This window comes from Labrus mixtus, chromosome 20, assembly GCF_963584025.1.
Source record: "Labrus mixtus chromosome 20, fLabMix1.1, whole genome shotgun sequence".
NCBI lineage: Eukaryota > Metazoa > Chordata > Actinopteri > Labriformes > Labridae > Labrus > Labrus mixtus.
Genome location: NC_083631.1, coordinates 2,753,462 through 2,770,600, shown reverse-complemented (window position 1 = coordinate 2,770,600; position 17,139 = coordinate 2,753,462). Strand labels below are relative to the sequence as shown.

At 41.8% G+C, this 17,139-nt stretch overlaps 4 protein-coding genes across 5 annotated transcripts; 2 read left to right on the top strand and 2 right to left on the bottom strand.

Annotated features, from left to right (window-relative positions):
* The first annotated feature begins 284 nt into the window (after positions 1-284).
* On the top strand, positions 285-2,679 carry LOC132954214 (G-protein coupled receptor 183-like). The gene is made up of 2 exons (XM_061026718.1): positions 285-457; positions 1,486-2,679. Exon 2 carries the CDS (start codon positions 1,490-1,492, stop codon positions 2,456-2,458), a length of 969 nt encoding a protein of 322 aa, XP_060882701.1. The 5' UTR covers positions 285-457; positions 1,486-1,489; the 3' UTR covers positions 2,459-2,679.
* On the bottom strand, positions 2,662-6,431 carry LOC132954213 (zinc-binding protein A33). The gene is made up of 6 exons (XM_061026717.1): positions 5,838-6,431; positions 5,488-5,583; positions 5,166-5,396; positions 5,058-5,080; positions 4,859-4,977; positions 2,662-4,738 (listed from the first exon to the last, which is right to left on the bottom strand). Exons 1-6 carry the CDS (start codon positions 6,228-6,230, stop codon positions 4,200-4,202), a joined length of 1,401 nt encoding a protein of 466 aa, XP_060882700.1. The 5' UTR covers positions 6,231-6,431; the 3' UTR covers positions 2,662-4,199.
* Positions 6,432-8,677: 2,246 nt separating this feature from the next.
* tubb4bl (tubulin, beta 4B class IVb-like) lies at positions 8,678-11,446 on the top strand. Its single transcript, XM_061026445.1, has 4 exons — positions 8,678-8,842; positions 9,688-9,796; positions 9,895-10,005; positions 10,093-11,446. Exons 1-4 carry the CDS (start codon positions 8,786-8,788, stop codon positions 11,148-11,150), a joined length of 1,335 nt encoding a protein of 444 aa, XP_060882428.1. The 5' UTR covers positions 8,678-8,785; the 3' UTR covers positions 11,151-11,446.
* Positions 11,447-12,808: 1,362 nt separating this feature from the next.
* crb3a (crumbs homolog 3a) lies at positions 12,809-16,809 on the bottom strand. Of its 2 annotated transcripts, XM_061026450.1 has the most exons (5): positions 16,541-16,809; positions 16,250-16,384; positions 15,793-16,000; positions 13,914-13,960; positions 12,809-13,824 (listed from the first exon to the last, which is right to left on the bottom strand). In XM_061026450.1, exons 3-5 carry the CDS (start codon positions 15,965-15,967, stop codon positions 13,615-13,617), a joined length of 432 nt encoding a protein of 143 aa, XP_060882433.1. In that variant the 5' UTR covers positions 15,968-16,000; positions 16,250-16,384; positions 16,541-16,809; the 3' UTR covers positions 12,809-13,614. The 2 variants fall into 2 exon arrangements, with proteins under 2 accessions (XP_060882433.1, XP_060882432.1); XM_061026449.1 differs by having other exon boundaries at positions 16,250-16,809.
* Between the last annotated feature and the right edge of the window lie 330 nt (positions 16,810-17,139).

Genomic DNA, 17,139 nt, shown 5'->3' with positions numbered 1-17,139 from the left:
TCAAAATATATCAAATGCACTTAAATACCAACAGTTTTAAATCTGCAGAGCGACACATTTAGAAGTTGATCAACAATGTTTTAGTGGTTAAAATTCCAAAATAGTGAAAGAAATGTGTTCAGACTTTCAAAGACTAAAGCTTCTAAATGAGTGAAGGAAAAAAAACGCACAAAACAATCGGTTGACACATGCCCCTTCCTGAAGCAACTTTCCTTTGACATTTTTAAAGATTGAATGTAAAATATTTTAATTATACTTTAGGGTATTCAGCAGCTAAATAAATGTTCTGTTTTGTATTTTTCTTTTTCACTAGATATGCCTGCAGATGATTACGATTGATTCAATCTGCCATCTCCAGAGACAAAGCATCTTGGCAAAGCGCTTCACTCCTCCGTCAGTGTGATTAGCCCCTCAGGAACGTGTGTGTGACCTGAGGTAGAGCCAGCGGCACAGAGAGGTGAGAAATAGCATCCACTGAGGGAGCAAAGAGGAGAACGGTCCACCATTAAATGGGAATAGGTCCCTTGATGGCTGTACGAGGAACGGTCACAGCCTCTGGCTCCAATAGTCCATTCAGTGGAGGGAGGGAGAGAGGGAGGGAGAGAGGGAGGGAGCTCAGGTGTACTGCATGTAAAGACTCGATATTTCAAAGAGCTGGTGTGAATCAGCCTGAGTCAGAACTGCTGAAAATAGTCCTTGATCCAAGAACAAAACCAGGGCTTGAATAGCAAAATATAAGCCAAAACACAACACATAGCAAGGCTTAAGACATCTTTCATTTTTATGCTTTACATCTGATTTGAGTTAAAGTAACTTCAATAAAAAGCGAAAATTAAACCAACCTCAGTTAAAAGTATTTTTTTTGTAACCATCCTCTTCGGTCAGAATTTGTTTAATAGGTCGGCAAATAAAAGAAACATACTCTGAAGAGGACCAGGATATTCACATTTCTGTCCTTACTAAAAACATAATTCAAATGTCTACATGCAGAATGTAAACCTTGAATCTTTTCATTTGGATAAAGCTGCCCTTTTATTCAGCTCTCAAAGGGTGTGGCTTTTTGTAGATGTCCCTAAAGTGGGTTAGATGTCCCTGCATACAGGGAGTCACATTCCCTGCGGATGTGCACACTAACAAGAAAACAGCCCGAGGAAAAGCCCTGACGGTGTTTGCTACATGTTTTTTTACTCTGCAGGTTTGGTGTTCACTTTGCTCCGCGGCTATAGTTTAGCTCAACTGAGAATAAACACCACAGGATCACAAGGATTCCCAGTGAACATGCGACATGGCCGAGGCTGTGCCACTTCATGACTTTAAAACAAACACAATTCCTATTGAGACCTAGGTTTTAAGAAAATGTACAACAGTTTGTGAAAGTTTTAAGTGAGCAGCTGTTGAAGTAGATTATAAATTTAAACCCTGATGAACGTTTTCTTACTTCTCCCTCAGAGTCCTGTTGTTGTTGGTTTTTTTTTTAATTTGCAGAATCATGGAGAGAAATGCATCCTTACCGCTCAACTCCACCTCTATCCCGACTCTGTTCCCCTTCAATGTAACCGCTGACATCAACGCCACAGTGAAGCCCTTCAGTGTGTTTGACGGCTGTGATAATCAGGTGGAGGGCATCCTCTTTGACCTAACCATTCAATGCATCAACGTAGTTGTCGGAATCCCTGCAAACATACTTGTCATTGCAATCCTCATCCACAACCGCAAAGATCCCTCCACCTCAGACATTTTCCTGGGCTGTCTAGCCTTCATGGACGCCTACTTCGGTGTCATGACCCCTATCATTTTCCTTAACCTTTACCACTGGCAGAGCAAGGGGGTGTGGTCTTCCATTAAGTTCTCCTATGGTGTGAAAGACACCAGTGGGCCGTTGTTTCTTTCCTGTATCTGCCTGGATCGCTTTATAGCTGTGATCTTTCCAATCATGTTCGGGCAGCTTAAACACATAAAGTACAGGTTGAGCCTCACCATTCTGGTCCTCTGCCTAACCTTTGCTTACTCAGCAGCCAAGGTTGTTGGTGGCTTCCCCAACTTTGAGAAAGTGTTCACCGGTGAGGTCCTGGCAACATTCAGCTGGATGGTTATATGTAACGGAACCATCCTGTGGACACTGAAGAAGTCCCGTGGAGCAGGAAAAGATGAGATGCACCCCATGAAGAAAAAGGCCTTCAAGATGGTGCTCTCCATCCTTTGTATCATCGTGTTTAACTACCTACCACTTGTAGCGCTGTTTCCCTCTGAAGACTACTACACCCCCGATGGGTTTCGCTGCTATGTGCAGCCTGTGGGCTTCGCTTTCCTCAACATCAGTAGCACCATCCAGCCACTTGTCTATCTGTCTCGTCTGGAAAAGGTTCCTTTTCTCCCAGAAACCTGTGTGAAGAAGTGGTGCCCCTGCGTCTGTGCAGAGCCCAACAAAACCCCACCTGCTCAAAACCAGCAGCCTTAGCTTTTAAAGATATAACACACATTGAACCTTGGTGATAATTTTCCTACAATGGTTCTAAAGAAATGTTGCAATTCAATACATTTGTTTTGCTGTGACTGATCTAATTTTGAGATATTTTTCAAATGTTTGTTTTTGGTGAAAAGATAATTATGTTAAGTAACAGAAAGCAACCTTAAAAATATGCATCAAGAATGAGTCAAAGGTGGAAAATCAACAGTTTAATTTCAAGTTTGCTTAGACTGATCATGTTCTTGATTGACTTTTACCAAATGAGGTTTAAGTGTTAAAAGTAGTCCTCACTGTAATAAAATCCTTCATAATAAATGTTTGACTTTGGCGCCATCATGTGTACAAAGAGATAAATTAACAGAACTGTACAGGCCAATCCCTCTTACCCACTCAAATATATACAATGATCAGTGTATAAGTGTTTGTGTATGATTGAATTTGATAAAGTGCATGTTGATTCTTTTGCAGAGGTGAATTTCTCTCCCAGCCTCCTCCAACATGATGTGGTTATCATCCATTTATGAAACATGGAACACCTGCTCAATTGTCTCACTCATTGGATAAATGCAGACAATTCAGGAGAATAAAGAGAAGGTGTCCTGCACACCAAAAACCCAATTTATGGACCAACCTCAAAACACCACATTTAGTACAGCTTATTTTTAAAGTGCATTACATAATACAGCATTTTAGAAAGTTTGACTGATAAAATAATTGGCATTACTTTACCCTTGCTAATTAACCATATACTTGCCACTAACGTAGGAATAAGACAATCAGAGCACTACTGTCTAAGGAATAATTCCACATGCTGGGAAATGTGAAAAGATGTCAAGGCAAGCCAAGTCAACTTTATGGATCCCTAAATCATCACCCTCTATCTGTAGACCCCATATCAGAAGACTAATGCTGCTCACATGGTCGTCAAGTATGTGTATTTAAAGCTAAAAGGTAAGTCGGAAAAAGAGGGACACCGCTAGCACCTGTCTGAAGGATTATGTTTCCACAGATTCAACAATAAAAGATTATAATGTATGTTAGTGAGCTTTATAGGGATTAGAATGCAGATTTTGTTACCTGTGAGCAGGCTAGCGGTTTTCAATGTAAATGCTATGCTAAGCTAACCAGCTCCTGGTGGTAACTTATTATACAGACTTGGGGGCAGTAGAAATCTTCGCTAAATTGTTTACAAAAAAGCACAAGTGTATTTTGCTAAATGTCTGACTATTCCTTAAAGGTCTTGTAAGGAACCTTGGGTTTTAGCGACCTCTGTTGACAAAGTGGTACCTGTTAGACTATTAGACTTTGCTGGTTTGTCCCGTATATGTCTAAGTAGTAATTTCTAACAAAAAAACTTCATCCATCTGTCTTTAAACAGTCAAACATATCTCTCAGGTTCATTGCACTCAATTCATCTGACACCTACCCCATGGCAGTGGTTTCAGACATAATAAATAACTTCATAGAAATAATCTATCTAGTCACTGACGGTCTAGTTTGTTTTTCTGGGTCTTTCAGAGGCATCAGTTTTAATTTCAGTCTGTTTGATAACCATTTAAAAACTCCTCAGGGGAGCTTTAAAAGAGGACAAATCAATAAAACATCAAAATGGTTAAGAATGCTTTGCATCCTCATGTGGGAGGCATTAACACTAGAGCCAACCCTTAAAATATATATATATTTTTTTACATTGAAACAGAACTGAGATCCAATTGTTGAATCAGTAATCGACTTATTGGCGCAACATTGTGATAAGTACCTTTTCTGGCATTATTCTCAGCGGGTGGCTGCTCTGTGTATAAAAATATGGAAGCAAAGGTTCTTTGAATGTTGTTGTAAATTCATAAATGAGCTTGTCATCAGCAGGGTCGGAAAAAGAAACGGTCCCTTTGTTGTAATCCAGCTGCACTTTGACTTGTTTGGGTGGTCTTGGAACTTTCAGTGGAGCTGGGGGCGAGGTCATTGCCCTGAACTCTCCATCCCGGAAACACAAGGTCCAGAAGCCGTTCTCGGGCCGAGCAGAGACCTCTGTGTTCCTTGGTACAGACAAAGAGGCCACGCCCAGGAGCCAGTCCTGATTACTTCCTGTTTCCACGACCCAGTGGTGGCTTCCTGAACCCAGCGCAGCCATGCCCACCACTTCAGCGCTGATGTGGAAGCGCTCTGGGTTGTCAGGGCAACAGCTGGCCCGCTTTGAGTATTGGAGGGAAGTGAGGTCGTCAGACAGGATGAGGCAGGGGTGTGCTGTGTTTGGGTCCAAAGTCACTGGGGCTAAAAGACAGGAAATGAGCCAAACAAAAGGACTGAAATATTAAACAGGGTTTGGGTTTTTACAATTCTGCACCTTTTGTCTTTAAGTCTAAAAGACATTAACATAATGTATATACTCACTATAATCTATTTGGCCCAGCAATTCCTCCCAGACTCTGTACTTGAGGTTGTCAACATGCTTGGTCACATCAATCAGTATCCCAGATATGCTGTCTGAAACAAGCGCTACACTTTTCCCTCTGTGATAACAACAGAAACCTCACACTGAGACAACACATCAAAGCAAGACAGGCGTAAGTGCATCACTCCGCTGACTTACCTTTCCTGAGTGTCTTTGAAATTCTGGGGGAAAAAAGAAAGATTAAAAGTGGGTCATTTGAGGGGAAGAATGATTTTAAAACTTGACGTTTAAAGAAGTGTGACAGACCTTCATCAAGACCATATCCTCTTCTTTCAGCTGCTCCTGTATGATTGAGATGATCTCTGTGAGGTTCAGCACTTCTGCTGACAGTTCTTTAATCTTATCCTTCAATGCCGCTATCCTCTCCTCCTCTTCTTTCTTCACAGCTGCTATCCTGGCTGACTCCTCCTGGTCGAGGGCTTGATGGAGCTGCTCGAACTGGCCCTTGATCAATTTCTGCGTTTCCAGAGCCTGAGTCTAAGAATTCATAATAATTGCACATTCTTAGTTTATTTGAACAGATTTTTTTTTAAATCCCAAAGTTTTTTGTCATTGTGTCACAGGTTACCTTAATGAACTTAAATGTGTCTGCAGAGGTCTCTTGAATTCTTTTGAGGCTTTTCAGATTATCTTGCAAGCTCTTGAGGGATATGGAAAGTTCATCCTGTAAATAAAGCAGGCCCAGAGTAAGAAATCAGATATCTAAATGGTATAGTGTTGCAGTATATAAGGAGTACTTTGATTTGTTTTAAAGCTCAGATAGCTAAAAGGTAACAATCCGGACAGACTTGTGGGACTGCATTCTACCTTTAGGTGTTACCTTAAATACTTCAGGTTGACAAAACAGCAGAGTCAGTTTATTGGGTTGATGTTGCAACGTAGGTCAGGAACACAATGATCTGTTTTTTTTCCCCCTACCTTGCAGTCCAGTGCTGCCTCCTCGATAGGCGAACAATCGTGGCTCTTGTGCAGTTTAGAAGAGTGACACACCACACAGATGGGCTGTTTGTCAACCAGACAAAACAGCTTTAACTTCTCCCCGTGTAGACTACAGTTTGTGTTGTCTTCCACCACTACTGAGCTCTGCCTCCTGACCTCTAACAGAGCTTCGCACACATTCTTCAGAGCCAAGTTAGAAGGAGCACTGGACTTAGAGGCTCTCTTTCTGCACACTGGACACTCACGTAAGCCGTTGTCCCAGCAGCGCCTCAGGCAGCTCCTACAGAAGCTGTGACTGCATGCCAACAAAACGGGGTCTGTGAAGATGTCACAGCAAATTGGGCATGTAAGATCCTCCTCCGGGAGTGACATTCTTTTTAAATACAATAATGTGAAATCCACACTTTAAAAGAGCATAAATCCTCAAGTTGAAGTCCTGAATGAGTCCTCAGTCAACACCATCATTTGGCTTGCCTGGTGAAACTCATCTCCTGGAAGCGACAGAGCACACCAACTGCTTTCTATTGTTCTTGATGTGAAGTAGCCAATGCTCTTCTTGGTTTGCCTGCATGAGTTTTGTGGGAGTAACTTAAATCATGCAGCGGGGTGAAACAACACTGTATGTAGCAGTGCTGGGAAACAGGAAATAGAGCCCCATTGGCCAGTTGTTGGAAAGCTTTAAAAAAAAAAAACTGGTTGGTAACTTGCTGCATGTTTGGAATGTCATCATTCTGGATAGAAATGAGTAATCATTGACACTCATGTTAATAATTCAGGGATGCACACAATCAAACGTTGTTGTTAATTCATAGTGTAAGAACACATAGACACCATGACCTTATACTAAAAAGGTGAATTTAGTATGGTGGCTCGATCACTCTTGTTATGTTCCTTGTGTTGTTTCTATTTTTGACCTAAACTAGCTAAACCAGCTCAGAGCAGTAATAAATACTTTTACTTAAGCACTATTTCTGTCTGTTAAACTCATTTTAATTGACTGGGGAACATAAAGGACAGGTTTGCTTCTGAGTAATAAACTAAGTCCTCAGTATGAAGAATGGTTTTGCTGATATTTTCCCCCCCTGCAGGTCATACAATGAATCAGTCTGAGTGAGTGTGTCCTCTTTTTCTGCTGGCACCCCCTTTGGCAGATGAAAACATTTCAAGCCCCCCACCCCTCACCATAAACATCTACATATATGGACATACACACTGTCAGTCGCCCTCATTGCTAACACTTGTCTATATTTTGAGAATTTATATCAAACACTCATTGCAAAAAGTACAGAGTAGCAACTCCAGTGCGACAACAAACTGAAAAAATAACAAGCCACGTCAAGAGGAAGCAATTAAAAGGGAGGCTGTAACATGAAACTTCCAAATGTGTGACTTCTGTGTGACTTCAGCCTTATGTTTACCTCAAAGTTTTCTTACAAACATTGCCATGCTTTGCTATCAGTGAAAAATGGTGTGAATTGTTTTTGTTAAACCTGGCCAGACCCCCCCTGTCATAACTCCTGGCCGCCCCTTGGGGTCCTGAGTCCCACTTTGGGAATCACTGCCTAACAATATACAACATACCATAATTTGAAAAAGGGTATTTTTATTTGCAACCGTATGGGGACAATTAGAGAAACTTAGGCCTACACTGAAAAAAGGACACAGAAACATATAATAGAGGACTGACCTATGTCAATCACTAAGTAGGAATATAATCTTCCAAAATAGGTTAAAACTTAAATCATTGAAAATAATTTGTCTTAGTATAAAATGAATCACTTTTGTTTTCACTGGATACTGTTTTACTGAACCACAGTGGGAGAAAAGTGTTAAAAAGAGAATTAATTTTATTAGAAATATGAAATAAATCCTCTTTATATAACACAGACAATTTAGCAGCTAGCTCCAGATAACTTTTGGGACACATTTTTTGCTCAGAATGAGGGGGGGGGGTTATCTGGTTCAATAATGGGCTTTTTATTAATAACTTTAAAGTTTCAAGTAAACTTTTATCATAATGGACTTGATGCTTGATTTCCCCATTGTGGGATAAATAAAGGATTATCTTATTTTATGGTGACTAATTAGCCTATCAGAAATATTTTAAGTCTGACCAAGGCTTAAATTCCGGACTTTCTGACTTGTATTTGATGGATTTATTTAAGCCTATAGACTTCTATGTCAGTGTCCTCTTCATCATTTCTTCTTTTTTTTTAAACTAAGTTGGCTAAATATTACATTTAACAAAGACTAGTGGCTAACTAGGCCCACCCAACCCTAGTTAAAAAAAATCCTATAGGCCTATTATCCCTTAATGTTTCACATCAGGGTGTTCTTCAAATGTTTGTCTAACAAGAAGAACTACTTGAAGACTTCCTACATTCTTCATACTGTGGGAGAGCCTATAGTCTAGGAGCCTATCATGTTTTATCTAAGCTCCTGTTGATACAGTTTAGCTTTTATGATGTTATTGTGCTTGGCCTTTCAAGATATGACTGTTAGATGTTGTTGTGTAGCCTATTTGACCTGAGAATAATGAACTCGGTGTGCCCTGCAGTGACGACCTTGATACCGAGATGTGTAGCCAGGCCTCAAACACTCGTTACTTTGTGTGTGGATGTGTGAGTGTTCGGAGGGGGGTGTGGTTGCACTCGGTCCGTGAGAATAATGAGAATATTATCGACAAGTGATGTAGCTCCTCCTCGCACCCTATCCGCCATCTCCACGGATCACGGGCCCTCCCTCTCTCCTCCGCTCTTTGGTTGCCATGGAAATGACGTCAAGTTGCACCACCGATTCAGCCCACCACCACTGTAGGCGGTGCAATAAATCCCTGATCATTCGACGCAGGAACCACCATCCTGTGAGCCTCTGCTGCTGTGATTCTCGTCTCCTGCTCACACCATCGTCGTCTACATCCGCTCAAAATGCGCGAGATTGTGCATTTGCAAGCCGGTCAGTGCGGAAACCAGATCGGAGCCAAGGTAATTTGAAAGTTTTTCTCAGCTCGCTTGTGATTTGTGCAGCAGACTCGTGCAAGGGTGCTTCAGTGCCGCTGAGGGGATCCGTCTAATCCATCTTCCAAGAACTCTCTAGAATAACTGGCGTAGGGTAGCCTATACTGTCTTATTTGAAGCGTCGCCGTGAAATAAATACAAAATAATGTAGCCTATTTCAAAACAGAGACGATTCTTTCATTGACTTTCTTAGCAGGGCTTCATTTGTGAACACTATCCACGCAGCCCTGCATAGGCTACCGTAAAACATAATGCGCTTAAGATTTGATAAGCTTTTGGTTTCTCTGAATTTTTTATGAAGTGCTGCAAGCGATTATGGGTTGCAATAATGTAACCATTGTAAACTGTATCAGCTTCCCCTCCCTCACCACATTAAGACCCATTCTTACCTATGATTCTTTACAAGCCAGAAGCTCAAGAAAATGTCGTTTTCCCAAACTATACTAACTATATTATTTTAACATCGCCAAATTACATTTCATCATCAGTTTTTTTGTCCTAGTAAATTGTGTGCTTGTAAGATTTACAGATAATGTTACTTATCAGATTATTGCCATCTGCTTGATTCCTCTTGAGTCTGTCTGCATTTCAGACTAGATTGCACTTTTAACCTGCTTTTCAGAATTAAACATTCTTGCAGCTTATATGTAATTATTAGCCTCCTTTAAAGTAGCCTTGCTTTATTCAAGGCTCTTGCCACATTTATTCTTTAAATACACTTTATCATACATTTGTAATACCTTTGACCTCAGGCTAAATTAACATCTGCCTCTCTCTCCTCTCCTTCCACGCCTGTTTTTTTGCCCCCTCAGTTCTGGGAGGTGATCAGTGATGAGCACGGCATTGATCCCACTGGTTCCTACCATGGAGACAGCGATCTGCAGTTAGACAGGATCAGCGTCTATTACAATGAGGCCTCAGGTAAGTTCTCCTGCTGCTATAAAAATGTTTTGCATAAGCCTTTGTGTCTGCTAAGCTTGACAAGAAAGCCAATGTTGCTCTTTTTTAACTGCTTTCAGGAGGAAAGTATGTGCCCCGAGCCATCTTGGTGGATCTGGAGCCTGGGACGATGGACTCAGTCAGATCTGGCCCCTTTGGGCAGATCTTCAGACCTGACAACTTTGTCTTTGGTAAAGATATGTCAATTTAGCAAAGATTCACTCGTCTATATTTCACCAGATGTGATTTCAGTGAAACTGTGTTACTCCTGATTTCAGGTCAGAGTGGAGCAGGAAACAACTGGGCCAAGGGCCACTACACTGAGGGAGCTGAGCTTGTGGACTCCGTCCTGGATGTAGTGAGGAAAGAGGCTGAGAGCTGCGATTGCCTCCAGGGCTTCCAGCTCACCCACTCCCTGGGTGGCGGCACTGGCTCTGGCATGGGCACCCTGCTCATCAGCAAGATCCGCGAGGAGTACCCCGACCGCATCATGAACACCTTCAGCGTGGTGCCCTCTCCCAAGGTGTCCGACACAGTGGTGGAGCCCTACAATGCCACTCTCTCTGTCCACCAGCTGGTAGAAAACACTGATGAGACCTACTGCATTGACAATGAAGCTCTCTATGATATCTGCTTCCGCACACTTAAACTCACCACCCCCACCTATGGAGATCTCAACCACTTGGTGTCCGCCACCATGAGCGGGGTGACCACCTGCCTGCGTTTCCCCGGCCAGCTCAATGCTGACCTCCGTAAACTAGCTGTCAACATGGTGCCCTTCCCGCGTCTGCACTTCTTCATGCCAGGTTTCGCCCCCCTCACCAGCAGGGGGAGCCAGCAGTATCGCGCGCTCTCCGTCCCCGAGCTCACCCAGCAGATGTTCGACGCCAAGAACATGATGGCCGCCTGCGACCCCCGTCACGGCCGCTACCTGACCGTGGCTGCAGTGTTCCGCGGCCGCATGTCCATGAAGGAGGTGGATGAGCAGATGTTGAACGTGCAGAACAAGAACAGCAGCTACTTCGTCGAATGGATCCCGAACAACGTGAAGACCGCCGTCTGTGACATCCCACCCCGCGGCCTCAAGATGGCTGCCACTTTTATCGGCAACAGCACAGCCATCCAGGAGCTGTTCAAGCGCATCTCTGAGCAGTTCACCGCCATGTTCCGCCGTAAGGCTTTCCTCCACTGGTACACCGGCGAGGGCATGGATGAGATGGAGTTCACTGAGGCCGAAAGCAACATGAACGACCTGGTGTCCGAGTACCAGCAGTACCAGGATGCCACCGCTGAGGAAGGCGAGTTTGAAGAGGAAGGAGAGGAGGAGGTCGCCTAAAACCATTTTCATATCAACACTCCCACAAGTCCATCCCTTTCATCCCTCTCCATCATGAATTAAATGGTCCCCCAACTCTGGAAAACTGTTCCCATCTAGGTCGCTGTCACTCTAGTGTTAGACTTTGGTGTTGATACTAGTGAAGTTTGGTTCAAATGTTCTCTTATGTTGTGAATGCACTGAATTATTTCACCCTCTACATCTGTCCATTGATTGCCTTGCAAATTTCAAAAGCAAGTGATTTTAACTGTGAAGCCTTGAAATTGGAGGATGATTAAAACCTGATCAAAACACCAGTTTGACTGCGTTTGAGTTATTTTTGTGAACAGTTTACTGTCTCACCTACAAATTGCTGACAGTGAAAGTAGTTCTCATGGGTCTACAAATCCTGTTCCTTGCTTTTTGAATTACTTGTGAGTAAGTTGCTTTAAAACCTCCTACTGACGCAATTTCAAAAAACAAAAAGGAAACATAACTCAATGTGTGAAGCAAAATGTTGTGCTAAAGGGATAAAACAAGACCAAATAAAGTTAACAATCTAGTTGGTTTATGACCTTTAAGTCCACATTGAAATCCAACATTTGGAATCAAGATGGTGCCAGTATTCATCATAAAAATGCTCTGGAGTCCAAAAAGGAATTCCACCAGAGGAAAGTCTCACAGTCAGGTGACCGACTGTAATGTGAGCCGAACAATGAACAGTAGAAACAATTAATCTTTGTGAGACTAATCCAGCTCCCGTGATTTAGAAGGAAGACATTTTTTCTGCACTTTTCATACATAATTCCTGTGAAAATTTCAGTCTGGGCTGTTGATACAAGGCCTGCCTGTTCTGTGCTCAGCTGAACTGTAGATAAGCTTCCCTTATCAGAAGGATGTCTTGCTGAATAAAAATGTATTTACCGGCATAAGTCATAGCAAGTAACTGGAAGCCTAGTATTAACAGCACGTGGGAACAAATAAACACTAGTTTGTAAATCCTGCATTTATACGTTTTCTAACTTGGAAAGGTCTTATATCTTTCTCACTCAACTGATTAGCAGATAGCCACTTTTACATGTTGGGACTTTCCTCTCTCTCTGTTAAAGTCAACACTTATCTAACACTGTGTGAATATGAGTGAACCAAGAACAGAATCTCACATGTTTGTTATCATGAGAAAAGGGAGCCCATTTCTTGAGATAACCCATTCATCACAAGGCAGCCAAAAGTCGTTTCCTGGTATTACTTGTGTTTAGAGTTACATGTCAGCGTGCATGAATGGTGTATTGGTCTCTATAGCAAGTGATAGCAGCTGAAATCTCAAATCAAGGAGTACCCATTAGATATATTTCTCTAAAAGAGTGACTGTTTTAATAGTTATTTCCATTCTGGAAATGTAGGTGGGTTTAATACATGTCGGTCATCTTTTCTCTAGTTTTTTCGGAATGTCTTTCATTTCTATAGAAACTAACAATGGCTGCAGAGTTCCTGTGACTTTATCAGGTGCGATGCGGTTGCAGAGGCTCTGCATTCCCCCTCTGACTATCAGGACTCCTTATCTTCCTTACTCTTTTATCATGCTTCCAATTACTGTACTAGAGTTGTGGTTTTAGCCTTGTTTCAACTGGGATTGAACATAATAAATATAATCATACTAAAAGAAATGACAACAGGAGCATTTTCTTCAGGGATGCAAAGTTTAACCATTCAAGTAGTTTACAAACTTTTTGTATCTATTTGACAAAAGCATAAATAGACATTTTAAAATACAATATCTGCTTGATTCTGATGCATTTTGCTTGTTTGAATTGGGTTCATTACATAGGAGATCTTGAGTGTAAACACAATTTATCAGTATATCACATTTTACAAAAACAACTTGATTTTTTAAAATGATTTTTGCTCTTTGATGAGACACTCTCATTATCAAACTTTAAACACTTTCAATGTTGAATCAGACTCACTTATAAGGACTCATGTTAGCAAAATAAACAAGAGCTTGAGGTAAAAGATCAGCATAGAAGATGGAGGTGACAGTGTTTCATAAAAGACTCAATCAAATCAGGTCAAAGTACATGGTTGAATATACAATAAGACATCATTAACAAGTGAAATATCCCAGAACTCAAATCATTAACAGTGATAAAAATACTAAATCTCGTGCTTTATTTGTATCGCAGGAATGTTCAAAACCTTCTTTGAAATGTCAAATCGTCTTGAAATCAGCTAGGTCCATGCAGGTGTATTTCTTCACAGTGTCACACAGGAATCATCTGGTGCTTGATGACTTGAAAGTGGTAATATGAATGCATCATGTTTGTGTGGACACACTTGGCAACCTGTCCTTTCTTAAAATCCAGGGGGAGATTTGTCTTTCATTTACATGCTCACAGAAAGAGCATCCTCTCACAATGACGCTGCAATGCTAACTTTAGCAACAAGTGTCCTTACAGAATTTTGTGCAAACATAACGCATAAAGTCTCAAATGAGTCGTTCCTCTTTTGGTAACTTTAAAGCATCTGGTGCCGCGGCACTGGATGAACCAGACTGTTCCTCAGCGCTGGGTCTATATGTCCCTTCAGTCTGTCTCTTCTTTTTCACCACGCAGAAGAGCCATGCGAGAACCGCCAGGACTATGGCCAGAAGACCCAGGGTGACCGTGGGGGCCACAATAGCAGCGATGTTGGGTCCCTGCAAATGGAGAAAACACAGGACAGTGATCCGTCTGTTGGTAGAGGATAATGTCTGGTTAAATGGTATTGCTCAAACGTTTCACTCACTGCAGTTTTATTAGAACTTGTTTCCCTCGCAAGATCGGTGTAATTTCCTGTGAAAAGAAGAGCATGTCAGGAACACTGAGGTAACACAGCAGAGCTTTCAGGTGAAGCGTCGCTGAGTGCCTGTTTATACTCCACACAGTTGGCTACAGGACCCTAACTTTAACCGATTGGCTGTCCATTAAAGCCAGAGTAGACGGTGTATTTTGGACAAATTATTGTTAAATTTGTTGAAATCAACCATGCATACTCATTTGAGCAGAGTCTTGCACAAGCTAAAGCCACAAAAGCTGCTCACTATCAGAAAGAATTTGTTAAACTCGGTTAGCAATTAACAATCCTATATGCCCTCTAACCTTCATCAGTTAGTAATAAAGCAATTTATGTTTGTGTGTTTTCAGGGGGTTGGCTTCGACTCTCTCTGGGAATGATGCTTTCAAACTCAAGCTTTCTCTTACTGGTAAAGAAGCTGCTTACCCAGACTTTAACTATTCAGCTAACTAAAGATGTTGTATTACTTGACCTGGTTGTTTTACCTCACTAAACAATGTGAATACTTGTTACATGTAAGAACATATGACCCGATTCTGTTGCCTCATTGCCTGGCTTTAAACAGGTCCAGCACATAAACCCACCTTTAAATATGTTGTTACATTTCAGTTTTTGGACAGTTCACACAATCAAGATACAATGTGTGAATAGTGATGTTTTTTGGAGGTGCTACTGCACTGATTCACCCTTCAGACGGAGCCATGCTAGCAGTTTCCCCTTATTTCCAGTCTTTGTGCTAAGCTAGCTAAGTGTTGGCTTCAGCTGCTGGTTCACATTTTCTCTTCTAGACTGCAGACACATGCTGAGAGAATGTTGAGTGTATACTATGGCTGAACGGTGTTGGGGGGTGTTGTTTTTCTTTCTGCAATATATATTGCAATATGAAAAAAATACAGGAAGTTATTTCAAAACTGGCTCAAGTGAATAAAAGGAGGAAGCTCTAAATCTACTATGGCTATTGAAAAATTTGGAATCACATGATAAATACATTCATTTTCACAATGCAGCAGTCACATTATTTTACAGATAAAACAGGAACCGACTGCAGAAACTGCTTTAAGCCAAGCGCACACTTTCAAAGCAGAAAAAACTCAGAAATGCAGAGTACCAGATATCCAGCCAGTCTTGTGCTGCTTCCACACATTTTATCCTTGACCGGCCATGTGATTATTCGGGGACATCACGAAACTACAGAGTAACTACTTGACCAGGAGAGGGAAAGAGGAGGAGGAGCTCAGGAATGCAGAGTGTACTTCACTTGTACAGTCAGCTGAGTCAAATAGCTAGCTTGTAAATTAAAGCCTATAAATATGGGGGGTGAAAACAGATCGATTTTGAAAATTGTTTGGATTAAGGCGTTTAAATTGATTAAAAAATATCTTAGAAAATAAGGTTTTGTCACATGAATTGTATCTCTCCGCTACTGTCTTCTGAGTCAATCATTCACAAGGGTAAACAGTAAACTTTGCAAGGACATAAGTTCAACTTGATAACAGGAAGCATGGGTTACTGAGGGGGCAGCCGTGCTAGAATGAGAAGCAGATTGTATTGTGAACATGTATTTTTATATATATGGCATTATGGTTGACTGAACCTGAATATTACATATCCTTGTTTCTCATAGGACAGAATGTGTTTCTGAGTTCACTGTCTAGATTTTATTTTCTATGCTGACAAGCTGGTGCATGTTTCAGATTAGCTCTGGCACGTCCCCTATGTTTTTTTTTAGGCTATCATTGCAGGATTCTATGGTGCGGTTGTGTGTGTAGGTGTGGTCAGATGTTTTGCTTGTGAGGGAGTGTGGAAGATAAAGGGATGGTTACTGACTCACCCCATACAGGATTATTGCTCAGCACCAGCAGTAAAACACTCCCAACCACGACTCCTCCAGGTAGGGCCATCACGTCCAGACTGGCTGCCATCTCGTCCTGGGACCAGCGAGGCCAAGTGACGGCAGACTGGGACTTGTGGGCATCAGCTCGGCTCCATTTCATTAGGTGCAACATTCACTGTGTGGATTTATATCCCTCCTAAATCAGCTGAAGACAAATTGTCACAAATATTTAGACAATTATTTTGAGGAAGCCCTGCCACAATACAACTACTGAGTCACAATCAGCCTGATGTTGAATCACCATTAAACCAGCTCAAACCACAGGAAAATAATAATCTTTAAATAGCACATGCATTAAAAAATAAAGGCTTCAAAGTTCAGTCCTGGCTCTTTTACACCCCAGTGTTATAGGAAAGTAGTCTTATCGTCAAAAGGAAAGAATAAATTATGTTACCTTTTGATACCCTTGATGAGGCTGTTTTCAGGTGATCGAAGCAAAAAGGGAAACATCAGGTTGATTCCTCGTGCATGAAACACAGTCCTTCCGCCTGGGCAACAAGAGGTTTAGTCCAATGGAAGACAGGTAACACTAAAAGACAAAAACGATTTACGTGCCACCTAAGTAAAAGGCTGCCATCCTTGTCGACACCAGCAGTTGGAGTTTTAGGCAATGTAAAACAGTTTTTTTTCTCGACTGCCTTTCAAATGGCCATTGGTCACATGGTTCAGTTTCGTATTACAGTACCTGAGCGCAGTTATCCACCTGCTGCACAGCGAACAGACACTCCTTTGTCGAAGAGAAACGCAGTTTACTGAAGCACAGCAGACCCCGTTTCTCCTGTTTCCACTGAAAAAAGACTACCTTAACATTACCTTTAATCTAATCTGGATCACGTTGTGCCTATTTCCATCCTGAATTTGTTTTAAGATTAACTTTTTTGAACTGGTTCGGGTACCAGGTTGCTCTCACTTGCTGTAGTAGTGTTTGACTGCACTCTCTGCCAAGCACTTACCTAGCAACCTGTCTGATTGTGTTGGCCGCATGAAATAGCGCCTCCCTCAGGTTTCAGGTTGCCCAGCATGAGAAAGGATATCAACATTCCTGAGATATTTGAAGGATGAATTCGGCGGCCAGCTGGTCCAATGGGCTCTAATCCCCACCTAATCTCTCCCTCTCAGACTCAGAGGGGCAAAGAAAATGTGGCTGCTTTGGGCCTAATCTGTGGTGGTCAGATAGTCTTCATTTTGACAGTGTGTGAGAGCAGAGAGGTGTTTTTTTTAAGCAGAGGTACTATGGAAAATTACTTGAACTGCTTGAGCCTGAGAAGAGGCACCCATATCAAC

What these genes read in the sequence shown, in the direction of transcription:
- LOC132954214 (XM_061026718.1), top strand. Translation starts at nt 1,490, where the DNA reads ATGGAGAGAAATGCATCCTTACCGCTCAACTCCACCTCTATCCCGACT.
- LOC132954213 (XM_061026717.1), bottom strand. Translation starts at nt 6,230, where the DNA reads ATGTCACTCCCGGAGGAGGATCTTACATGCCCAATTTGCTGTGACATC. An exon ending in AGGATATGGTCTTGATGAAG is followed by an intron (nt 5,081 to 5,165) that starts GTCTGTCACACT and finishes TTTTTCCCCCAG; the next exon opens with AATTTCAAAGACACTCAGGA. An exon ending in GCTGGGCCAAATAGATTATA is followed by an intron (nt 4,739 to 4,858) that starts GTGAGTATATAC and finishes CCTGTCTTTTAG; the next exon opens with CCCCAGTGACTTTGGACCCA.
- tubb4bl (XM_061026445.1), top strand. Translation starts at nt 8,786, where the DNA reads ATGCGCGAGATTGTGCATTTGCAAGCCGGTCAGTGCGGAAACCAGATC. An exon ending in CTATTACAATGAGGCCTCAG is followed by an intron (nt 9,797 to 9,894) that starts GTAAGTTCTCCT and finishes AACTGCTTTCAG; the next exon opens with GAGGAAAGTATGTGCCCCGA. An exon ending in ACCTGACAACTTTGTCTTTG is followed by an intron (nt 10,006 to 10,092) that starts GTAAAGATATGT and finishes TCCTGATTTCAG; the next exon opens with GTCAGAGTGGAGCAGGAAAC.
- crb3a (XM_061026449.1), bottom strand. Translation starts at nt 15,967, where the DNA reads ATGTTGCACCTAATGAAATGGAGCCGAGCTGATGCCCACAAGTCCCAG. An exon ending in GAGCAATAATCCTGTATGGG is followed by an intron (nt 13,961 to 15,792) that starts GTGAGTCAGTAA and finishes TTCTTTTCACAG; the next exon opens with GAAATTACACCGATCTTGCG. An exon ending in CAAGTTCTAATAAAACTGCA is followed by an intron (nt 13,825 to 13,913) that starts GTGAGTGAAACG and finishes CTCCATTTGCAG; the next exon opens with GGACCCAACATCGCTGCTAT.